The sequence below is a fragment of the Cucurbita moschata genome, unplaced genomic scaffold (genome assembly GCF_002738365.1).
Source record: "Cucurbita moschata cultivar Rifu unplaced genomic scaffold, Cmos_1.0 Cmo_Scf00052, whole genome shotgun sequence".
Classification (NCBI taxonomy): domain Eukaryota; kingdom Viridiplantae; phylum Streptophyta; class Magnoliopsida; order Cucurbitales; family Cucurbitaceae; genus Cucurbita; species Cucurbita moschata.
The window spans coordinates 378,015-389,774 of record NW_019268568.1 but is presented as its reverse complement, the minus strand read 5'-3'; the positions used below and the strand labels follow the sequence as shown (position 1 = coordinate 389,774).

The 11,760-nt window shown below is 35.6% G+C and overlaps 1 protein-coding gene across 3 annotated transcripts in view; it reads right to left on the bottom strand.

Moving 5' to 3' along the window:
• Positions 1–11,760, bottom strand: part of LOC111436120 (N-terminal kinase-like protein) — a 27,957-nt gene that overhangs the window by 8,373 nt on the left and 7,824 nt on the right. For all 3 annotated transcript variants that reach the window (XM_023073803.1, XM_023073804.1, XM_023073802.1), the window contains exons 5-13: positions 10,996–11,068; positions 10,711–10,833; positions 9,808–9,916; positions 8,988–9,067; positions 6,610–6,691; positions 4,116–4,255; positions 3,934–4,044; positions 3,629–3,745; positions 2,815–2,904 (exon numbers count right to left, since the gene is read on the bottom strand). In XM_023073803.1, the coding sequence (XP_022929571.1) occupies positions 2,815–2,904; positions 3,629–3,745; positions 3,934–4,044; positions 4,116–4,255; positions 6,610–6,691; positions 8,988–9,067; positions 9,808–9,916; positions 10,711–10,833; positions 10,996–11,068 (925 nt within the window). The remainder of the gene's footprint in view (positions 1–2,814; positions 2,905–3,628; positions 3,746–3,933; positions 4,045–4,115; positions 4,256–6,609; positions 6,692–8,987; positions 9,068–9,807; positions 9,917–10,710; positions 10,834–10,995; positions 11,069–11,760) is intronic.

The window sequence follows — 11,760 nt, the reverse complement described above, 5'->3', positions numbered from 1 at the left end:
AAAAAAAAAAAAAAAAAAAAAAAAAAAAAAAAAAAAAAAACAAGAAGAGCTAAAATATTAATGTCGTCTGATGATTCAAGATGACAGAAAGGCAGCAAGTGTTCACATCTAAGTACTCAACTCAAGAAATATCCTTCGGCCAAAGAAAAGAAAGGATGCAATGATGAATACACAAGAAGATGCGAAGAATAACGATCTATGAAAATTTTACTTTCAGCAGAAGGCCAGTTAAAGTTATCATCACCTGTCACAACTCTCGGTTTTCCTGTATTCTTATTATGAGAAGAGAAATAAACTTGATTAATGAATGAAATAAGGGGGATAAACACCAAAAAACCTAAAGGTGGATTACATGAAGGATCTCCAACTAAAAATCAAGGATGATAAACTATAATTGCTAAAAGGGTGTTGATATTTACACCAATAGGAAGCATGAAAAAGAATTATATCCAAGAAACCATCAAAAGCAGAGAAAGTGTCCCCAAAGATTCACATTCTTTTTGCCCCAAAGAAATAAAAGAAATACTCTATTGATAGCAAGCCACAATAACTTCTTTGCACCATAAAAAACAAGGAGGTGCAGTCAACGATTACAAAATGAAGATTGATCTCCCTACTTTCCATGCCGAGATAACTCATCTCCCCTTGAGTATGTTCTTTCTTTAATGGAAAGTTGACTGGGAGGTGTTTCATGATAGGACCAAGAATGTGAAAAAAAAGAAAAGAACGGCTAAATGAATATTCTGGACAAATGCATGGATAAGTTGGTTGCATTAAAAATAAGAGGGGAGGCCTCACCCTTGTGGGATCAACTTCAGGTAAATGCACAAGAGTGGGAAGACGACCAATTTGAAGTTGGCAACTAAAAAAAGCTATGATTGACTGACGAAGGATAGATTCTAGTCCACCAACAATGAGCAATTGTTAGCCACTAAAACCAACGTTGTCATAAAGGAAACCATTGTATGGCGGAATACACAGGAATTTCATCGCATAAGTTCTAGAACTAATCTTGATGAAGTGAAAATCATCCAAATGAAAGATTTGTTGGAACCATCCTGTGGCTTAGGGTGATTTCTAGAATTTACAGTTCATATCCTTTTGATTGGATCTCAGCTAGGGATTTTAAAGGCATATCTAAGATCCCTTGGAAATCTTTTTCTTCGGGGTATTTATTCTTAGGCTTCGTGAAATGTTCGATCAGAGATGGATCCAATACTTTCTTCTAGGAGGATTGTTAGGTGGGTAATTCTCCTTTTGCTTCCCCTTCCCCCACCTTACCATTTGTTGTCCTTGAAAGAGTGTTGAATGACTTTTGTCTTTTCTTCCCAGGGGTTTTCTTCACCAATTTGGGCTTACACGGGTCTTTGTCGAACAGGGAGCCAGTGGCCATTGCTTCTTTACTTACCTTGCTGAACTCAGTTTGCTTGCATCCACAGGACAGGGATATGCACTTGACCCTTCGAAGGGTTTTTTCGTGTAGATCTTTCTTTCCTCCTGTGCAACTCTACTTTCCCTCATTCTCCTTTATTCACCTCCTTATGCCAGGTTAAAGTTCCCATGAAGGTGCCTTTCTTTGCTTGGCAGGTTTTGCTTGATAGAGTTAATACCATGGATCATATCATTAGACATTATCCCTTCTTTTTGGGATAGTGGCGTGCTCTCTGTAAAGCTAATGCAATGGATTGGACCGCATTCTTTGGAGTCATCTCAATGCCATCTCCATTTTCCGAGACGTATTTTGTGGCATTTTTCTTTCTTTGTTGTTATTTGGAGTTGTGGTTGGAAAAACAGGTGAACTTTTTAGGGACTTGAGAGATCTGTGGTCCTTTGTTATGTTAATTGCCTTCCTGTGAGCCTTAGTGGCTAATTCTTTTTGTTCTTACTCTCTTGGTTTGGTCCTTCTAGATATAACCCCTTTTTTGTATATTTTTTTTGGGTTGAGGACGGTCAACTTGTTTTACTGGTGTTTTTTAATGCCTTTTTGTATTCTTTCATTTATTGTTCGTGAGGCCATCTTAATTCCTTCCAATTCTGAATCGATGCTACAGACACTAACATCTGAATAATTACTAAAATCCAAAATTTCCTCATCTTTAGCACCTTTAATTGCATCTACATTAGTTGAATTGACAATAGCATTTGAAAAGGGACAAAATCCCTTTCATGAGAAAAGGGATGGAATTCCTTATCTTTAGAAAACCCAAGAGATGTGAACTCAAACTAACGTTATTAGCGGAAGGTGCACCCAACTTTGAATCAACTATGAGACTTGTTTACTTATAAATTATTCTTTACACCACTCAAGCTCGAGTTTCCTTTTCAACCTAGACACCAGGGCTCCAAAGAGGTTACAGAGCTTAGTATGACTTGCACATGGTCTTTTAACAAAGAAAGTAATGATAGAACATGTCAAAAGAACTTTGCATATGTTGTACAACATTCTGCTGGTTTTGTGCAGTTTTATGGAGTATTTGGCATGATAGAAACAATAGAATTTTCATAGGGTTTGAGAATTCTAGGGGGAAAGTTTGGCCCTTATTATTGGGTCAAATACCTCTCATGAGGCCTAGGAGTTCAAGGATTTTTTTTGGCGCCTCTTTTTCCTCAATGAAAGTGTGGATCCTTATCAAAAAGAAAAGAGAAACCCTGTCCCTGGCATAGTGACACATTGTCCATGTGGTCATTGGGTTGTTTCTTTGGTTTGATTGCTTATTTCTGAAGTCTTGCGTTACTTACCAAAAATAAAAAGTTATAATCATCTCAAATATCATTGGAAAGCATTAAGAATAATAATAAATGATATATGCATACCTTGGGAGCCAGAACAAGCATGGATTTAAGAGTTAATTCACGAAGAAAAGCAGATGTGTCAGAGAACCCGGTGGCAATATGAGGATAGACCTACGTAAAACAAGGTGAGATTATAACATTTGCAGATGAAAGATACCATGCCATTGTTTTTCACAACTGGTCAAATTCAGAAATATAAACTACAGTATCTAACCCCACCCTGCGTCATATAAGCATCCAATCATCCCTTATCGCAGCATTCATTATGTGAGAGAAGGTGCACATAATCATGCGTTAATTTATACTGTATGCATACGGATATATAGTAATGTGTGAAAATGATCAAAGATATAAAATAAGCGGATTAAATTTCCTCCAAAGTCAAAGGACTTGCAAAAGATCTCTAATTGATGAAAAAAATTAAAGAGTTCTTACAAAATTCTAGTAACATCTAACAATTAGTCAATTGGTAATTTCAATAACAACCCCATAAAAAATGACTTGGAAAACTATTCACCTTATTGTCGAAAACTCCTCTGCTCATGCCTAACCAATTACCCGGAAAAAAAAAGAAAGAGAGAGGATTGCATCCCTATAATAATCTTAGCTTTGTTCTTGAAATCCAGCCTAAGTGTAAGTTAATATATTTTCAATTGGTGGTGGAAATAATCATCGGATACTAATTTGACTTATCCGACATCATTTTCTCCTCACCAACATAAACTAGTTTCATTCTTCTTCTACTGATTTTTTTTAAAATAAAAAACGAACTTTTCTTTGAAAGATGAACAGCCTCGATTACATATAGATGCAATAATTTTCACTGACTTCATACCTGTTCATCAACCGTTTGGGATGACAACGATTCTCCAAATTGATCAATATGTTGCAAGAGTCCAGTTCTGATAGCTCGATCATTAGAGGCAAATAGTTTCACAATCGTAGGTAGAAGCTAAACATCATAGTGGCCAAACCAAAGTCAATAATTAGTAATAGGCCAGAACCAAATCCATGACAGATAAAAGTAATAGATCAAGCAAACAAAAACTTGAAAAAGAAAATATAAAAAAAAACTAACTAATATTTTAACATTGTTCAAACAAGATAATATCAACTAAAACATCGAGATATTGATATAACCTTTGCATTGAATTCTTCAGTTGAAAGCCAAGAACCCATTTTTAACAATGCAGTCAAGGCAGGGGCAGCAGCTGAACCAAATTCAAGGGCAGATGCTAATAAAGGAAGCAACTGTAGAAAAACAAAAGAATGAGACATTTACGATGCACAACAAGAAAACAAATATTGTAATTGGAAGTCACCTTTTTCAGTACTATTTGACGAGGAAGTTGTTCAGCTAGAACGGGGAGCTTGCGGAAGAAAGTATCCTTCTCAACACTATCCTTTAGACTAAGAATTTCCATGAAGTGTATAGTGTCGACCAACTTATTTTGAAAATATTCTATCATCCATACGAAGCAAAATTGATCATCAAACACAAAAGCAGATAATTAAAATGAAACAAACAATTGAAGGTAGAATAACAAAAAATGTAAATACAGAATGAAACTGAAAGGCAAATACCTTTCAGACGATGAGACAAGAGTGCAATAAAACACACATGATGTAGAATAAAAAGTCTTAATACAAAAAGGAAACTGAAAAGTACAAGGAAAAGTGTGGGAGCTGGTTGATCTTGATTACTTTTTTGTTATTTTAATTACCTGAATAACTATTAGTTCGAAGTCCTTTTTACTGTTTATTTTGGCAGTCTGTTAGTACTATGTTCTTTCTAATCATCAACTAGAAATCTGTGTCTCTTTAACAAAAGGAAGGAATCAGCACCCCCTTTTAGAGGGAAATAAAGCTTCCTTTCCACTCATTTCCGGAACATTAGGTTTCCAATCCAATCACTACAAAGAGAACGAGGACATGGAAACAAATTTTTTAAAGGGCTTGATTTCAACAACTTTTTATTATATCATTTCATTTCTTATTGAAAAAAGAAAAACCATTACATGCCTTTGTGGTTGACTGTGCAGGTATGCTGCTGTCTCATGCATCATTTACACACCTCCTATCGGTGGCTTTAGTGTAGACAATGGAACCTTTGAACGTTCACCACTTGCAAATTGTTGTCAATGACACCATCTTCTTTCCCATCCATGAGAAAGGAGACAATTCTGATCCCTTCAATACCATCAGGCTGTTGTTGGAAGGAGCTTTGGGCCTTAACATTAACCTCCACAGATATGAACATTTGGGTATAAAATGGCTCTAGGGATTTCCCAAAGAGGAAACAGCCTTATGGAGAATGGTTGTCAAAAGTAAATATGGTTTGGAAGCTCAAAACAACCTCCCTTCTAAGGGGGCATTGGAAAGGTCTGTACAACCCTAGCAAAGATTTTGAGAAGAAAGGAGACCATTCTGATCTCTTCAATGCCATCAGGCTGCTGTCTGAAGAAACTTTGGCCTTAATATTAACCTCCACAAATCTGAACTTCGGTTATAAAATGGCTGTAGAGATTTCTCGAAGAGAAAACAGCCTTGTGGAGATTGGTTGAAGTAAATATGGTTTGCACACTCAGAACAACCTCCCATCTAGTGGCATTGGGAAGGTCAGTACAGCCCTTGAAAGACTTTGAGAGGAAATCTTGCTCTAACCTAGGTATAGGTGACAAAACTTCTTTTCAGAAAGATGGATGGTTTGACCCCCAGCCCCTCACCATCACTTTTTAATATCCAGAACTTCCGTTGCAAAAAGAGCATAGTACTACAATCTCGTCGAAGATTCAAATCCCCTAACTCCCAATTGTTGTACTTAAAATAAGAAGAAAAATAAAGGCTTGGTGCAAGACATGTGGAATAGTATGAACAGTGCTTGGGATCTAAATTTGTGAAGGAACCAGTTGAACTGGGAAATGAATGGCTGAAGACTCATTACAATGCTGGAAGGTACGAAGGTGGCACTGAACAGTGATATTATCTTATGAGGTTTAGATAACTCTGAACAATTTTTGGATAAATCAACCTTGCTTAGTCTTCATTCAGAAAATAAGATCATTGATCCCTTAGTCCACTAGGTTGTAAGCCCGGACTTTGGACCCTTCTTTGAATGTTATATCTCTGTCGCTCATCCAAAAAATCATTACATATCACTTTTAGAAAATTTTAGGGAATTATTTGTACTTCTTTCAATGGTTTTTCCCTCTTCAAACAAATCATAATTTACAATCTACTATCATTAAAAAAAATTAAAAAATAGGTACTTAAAAAAACTGCAGACAAAAGTATTCAGAAAGCATGAGTGTTAAACATATGGAAATGAAAATAAGAAGCTTGAGAATGAGATGTTTGGGAAGAAGATAATAATTGTATGAAATGTGAAAGTGAGAAATATAAAATGAAATTTTTATTTTTATTTATTGGCTATTAAAGTCTAGTTATATTTTTAAAAAAAAATTAAATTGAGTTTTAAAATATTTTGTTTAATAAATTGCTCATAATCTAAATTATTTTTTTCTAATTTAAAATTACTTACTATATTAAGTTATTGATTTTCTTTAATGATAACTAAGATGGATTTAGGATGCCAATATCCCATGCAATCATGGATTTTCTGATTTCCCCCATCCTTTATTGATGCATATCAAAAGCTCCCTAAAGAAAATTAGTGAATAATTTAAAGCTTTTTGCTATAGGCCTTTAATATCCCCAAGTAGCTATTTCCAAAGGGATTTTAATTAAAGACCACAACAACGTATGGTGCATTCTGGTAATCCAAATATATAATTTCATGGTAATAAGAAAGCTCACCACTATTTTCTATAAGCTTGGATGTATTCAATCTGCGAGAAGGCATAGAGCTCAATAGCCGTTGATAATCTGGAAGTAACGACTGGCAGAAAACAAATCCACGAATGAAAACAAATCACTCAAGATTCGAAAGCAATCAAATTAGATGCAAGTTAAAAAGTAACATGAATTTATACCACAAATCCCTCAAGATTCAAAAGCAATCGAATGAGATACAAGTTCTTATAAAAAAAAAATCCGAGGAAGTAATCTAAACATTCTAGAATAGTAGGTGGCTAATTGGATTGAGATACCACGAATTTATGCCTTTCCCTTGTTTCACCTAACTGACGGCAGTTAGCCAAGACATCACCCCCATGTCCCTCCTTTGTTCTAACAGATCCAGACCAATTCAACCACTTTCCCTTCTCACTTCAACACCGAGCACCAATCCTCATAGAGAATGGCTTGTGTATTATTGTGATTCCTCCTCCAACTAATAAGAAGAAAACGACAGCTAAAAGGAAAAAGATGAAACCAAAATGAGAGTTTAAAAAATCTGCAGTCCATTAACTATGATAAAATAGCCAAATTGGCTTTATTGAAGGGTTCATTTGTCCATCAATGAAGAATCTCATGGAACATTTGGGGTTCGGGCATCTGGAGAAAAATAGCTTTGATAACTACCACAATTCAGAAGCAAAATCCTTGTTTTGTCCTTATTCAAGAAACAAAAGGAAGTTAAATAATCAGAAACTTGATCAATTGGGTGGGCTTCTCTAGATTCAGAGGTGCTTCTGGTGGAATTCTAATCTTATGGAGTTAATCAAATATTTGAACGGAAGAAATTATTCAAGGCCAATTCTGTCTCTGTACATATTTTTTTGGCTGATGGTTTTTCTTTTTGGTAGTCTTTCATACATTGGACCCTCGTGAAGAGCTTCGCAAGATGCCTTTGAGCAAGAACTACATGATTGACTGGCTTAGAAGGGGACCGGTGAATTCTTGGAGGCAATTTTAATTTCACTCGATGAACTTGGGAAAGGTCCCTTGGGCATCCGGCCACAAAATGTATGTGATTAATCAGTGGATGCAACCTATCAGCTCATGGACATCCCTTCGAAACGGTCGTTTCACATGATCAAGTTTTCAAGAAAATCTGGCTCTTCATCACTGGATAGATTTCTTCACTGCTTCACAAGTCATTTAAAATGGTGGTGGATTCTTGGTGGTCACAAAGTCCTCTTAGCGGTCAGCCTGGTCACTGTTTTATGATGAAACTAAAAGGCTTGAAGATGGAGCTTAAAAATTGGAATAAGTCTCAAAATACTTCTTCAGAGCAAATTTCTAGTCTTTTAACTCGATGGAAATACTTGATTAAGGACAATGAGCAGCTGGCTTTGGACCAAAAAGCCGCTCGTTTAAGCATTCATGAGAAAATTGAAGACCATACAGAAATGGAATTAACACGTTGGCATCAAAGGAGAAAATTACAGTGGTTTAAAGAAGGCGATGAAAACAAAAAATTCTTCCACCGACTTTTAGCAGCCCACAACCAAAAGACCTCTATTTCAGAACTAACTTCTAAAGGAGTAAGCTAAATTGAATGGAGTTTTTGGATTTTTATAACCATTTATACACAAAGAACACCAGTCCAAGGTTTCTCCCTACAAACCTAGATTGGTGCCCAATCAGTGAAAAACAAATAGCCCTTTTTGAGACTGTTTTTACGAGGATGAGGATTTACTTGCCGTAAGATCTTTGGGATCAACAAGACCAGATGGTTTTACTACTAATTTTTTAAAAACTCTAACACAATCAAAGAGGGCATTATGGCGATATTTCATGATTTCTATGCTCAAGGTGTCATTAATGTGACTTCAAAGGAGACCTATATTTATCTTATACTTACAAAGGTGGATGCCAAGACAGTTCATGACTTGCTCGAGTTCTCTCCGACCATTTAAAACAAGTACTTTCATCCACCACTGCTGAGAACCAAATGGCATTTGTTGCAGGTAGACAAATTCTTGATGCTTCTTTGATTGCAAATGAAATTATTGATTATTGGCAAACCACCAACAAGCGTGGCTTGGTCATTAAACCTGATCTAGAGAAGATGGATTTTCGGTTTCTATCTAATGCCAATTACTTGATTTTGATAAATGGAAAGCCACGAGGTAAAATTATTCCAACTAGAGGCACCAGACAACTTTTTTCATCACAACTTTTTCATTAAAATAAGAGACTGCTTCCGTAGTGTTTCCTCCTAAACGTAAGAAAAAAATACTTAAAGCTAGTATACCATACAGTTGATTGTAGGAAGAAAAATATTACTGAGAAAAAGAATAAGAGAAAAATCAACAACCCATGAAAAAATTTCAAATAAGAACAGAAACCTTGGGGATGGAAGCAGTATTTCGCAGCTCCTCTGTTTTGACCAACTTCAAACCAGAAAATATTTCATAGATGAGACAGCCTATCAACCAAAATAAGGAAATACTATTGTAAGTGAAACTGTATGAACGATCTTAATGTTAGAAGGTGTGCGTATGATACTAGTGACGTAACAACTTCTACATTTGTCAGAACTAATTTTGTAGACTAAATGCCCTACAGTAGCCGTAATGTTTCCATTTTACCTTTGCACTAGTTCATATAGATTTTTTCTGATGCCAAAGGATTGAAACTCAAAACTGCTATTTTTCTCAAATGAGTATGCCAAGTGATTAAGAAGCAAGTGCTTTGTGACACTAGTATAATAGAATATGCATCCTTGGAAGCCTTCAGATTGAAAAATATTGAAACAAGAACGTGACTCGCAATGCCAGTACAAAATTTCAATATTCTCAGGAGAAAAAAAAAACATATTCAGAATAAACTTGTTGACCTTCTGATGCACTATTGGGAATTTTGTTCATACTCAAGCTGTCAATAATGAGAATCGAACCCATGTGCCTTTGGGTTGAGGGTGGGGCACCTGTTGGGATTTTGTCCATACTCCTAACCAAAGTTTGCTAGTTTGTACTTAAATGGTAAATTTTAAATCATCAAAGACTGTTCCCTTTAAAATGTACATTGTTTTGTTAATAACTTGAGCAAAAGGGGATACCAAACAGAGTAAGCTACTAGGTTACTAATGCACAACAGAATAATATATTCCAATGAATAAAACTAATAAAAATAAGCAACCCATCAGTAGGAACAATTCAGACTTACCCAAGCCCCAAGAATCAATGGCCCATGCAGGAGACTTTCTAATAACAGCCAAGTCAGACTTCACCAATTCCATCGGTTTATATTGCGATCCAATGAGCCAGGCATATTGCTAAAGAAAATACTCAAGTTACCAACACAGAAAATCCAAAAGAAAGCAAAGGATAACTATTTTTATCTGCAGCAATTGGCACAATAAAAAATTTTCAAGGTTAAAATAGTTAGGACTGCTAAGCATAGAGTTAAAATCCCCACTCTTGTTGGTCTAGAAAGAGAGCCTTTTGAAATTTGGCCTTTCTTTTGCTTCCCAAGTGTTCTAGGTTGAATTTTTTCTGTAATCTATTTTTACATCACCAGTACGGGGAATATCTTATCCTCTGAACTTACCATTATAATTGATGTACATCCTGAACAAATAACAGTTTTTGGTAACCAATTAAAAAGAAAATCTAAAGTAAACCACGTTACAACCTAAGTAACTAGAAACCAAAAGCAGAACAAAAATTTGCAACCGGAGATCAACTGTGCAATGTAACACATCTTGCTTGAAATATTCACGCCACATTTACTTCGACAGAGGAAGAATCCGTTACAGATTGACTAGGACAGTGTCAATTAAACAGGCTTTACTTCTTTGAGGATGAGACCTCTAAGTAGCTTTCAATTTGACCGTCCACCATTTATAATATAAAATATCATCTAGTAAAACTCAATGGCCAGTCCTTTAAGGTAACCCACAATTTAGGAGGTGTTTTAAACATCCACAATTAAGGAGGCTTTCAGTATTAATTTTCAACTTTTGCTACTTAAATCCAGCCCATAAATCTAACATCAGGAACACAATAGAAAAAAATAAGGAAAATTCCAAGCACAAAACTCAAGACTCCAAGAGAGGTTATTATTTACCAGCATTTGCCCACTTGAAGCTTCATTGTTCCCATCAAACTCAGATAGCACGTCAAAAGCATGGAGCTTCCAATCCAAGGTTGGAGTTACAACAACACTGGCCATGCAAACATTACCATGAACCTGTTGGAGATATAGCTAGTTAAATAGTTGAAACTTGAAAGGGAACAGGGGAGGCTGGCTGGGGCAGAGCCAATTCGAAGGTTAGAAGGAAGAGATAGTCTATCCACATGATTAGAGTATTAAAATAATTAGGATCACAGTACAAGATATCAAAGTACTTACGAGTTTACAGTCGTTGTTTAAGAAGCTCACAGCTTTGGCAACCTGGTGTAGACCCCAAGCATAATACTCATCCCTGCCAATAATGGAAATGCTCCAATGAAGAATGAATTTCTCAAATGCTTTTTATTTAAATTTTCTTAGAAGAAACAAATTTTCATCAATTGAATAAAAAATTACAGTGACACCAGAAAAAACTCAATCCGAATCTAGAAAATACAAGATAACCAAAAAAAACCCAACTACAGACTAAAAAAAAAACAATGCAGCCCAAAACTTAGAACTGACAATCAGGTTAACCAAAGAACAAGTGAAGAATTCTATCCCTACCATACCTTAGAAGAAACGCAGCAAAGCCAACATATGAATAATCTTCAACATGGAACTTGATAAATACCAATGTTCTATCAAAGTACTAATCAAACCTTTCTCGAAGTGATAACATAAAACTTCTGTGATGAAAGCCCATGGAAGAACAAAACTACCAAACAGCTCAAACCCACCATAAATATATTTAAACTATTTTGCATCAACTACCATAGAAAAAACCGAGAAAGTATTTCTCATCTCATAAGAAGTATGGCCACGCACATAGAACATACATGATGATGACATGTTTCTAAAACCATTCAAACAGACTTTGAGCAACACATTAATTAAAGAAAAAAATATACTTTTGGTTCCTAACGCTGGACACATTTGAGTTCCTAAGGTTTCAAGCTCAGCATTTTTTCTTTTTTCTTTTTTCTTTTTTTTTTTTTTTTTTTT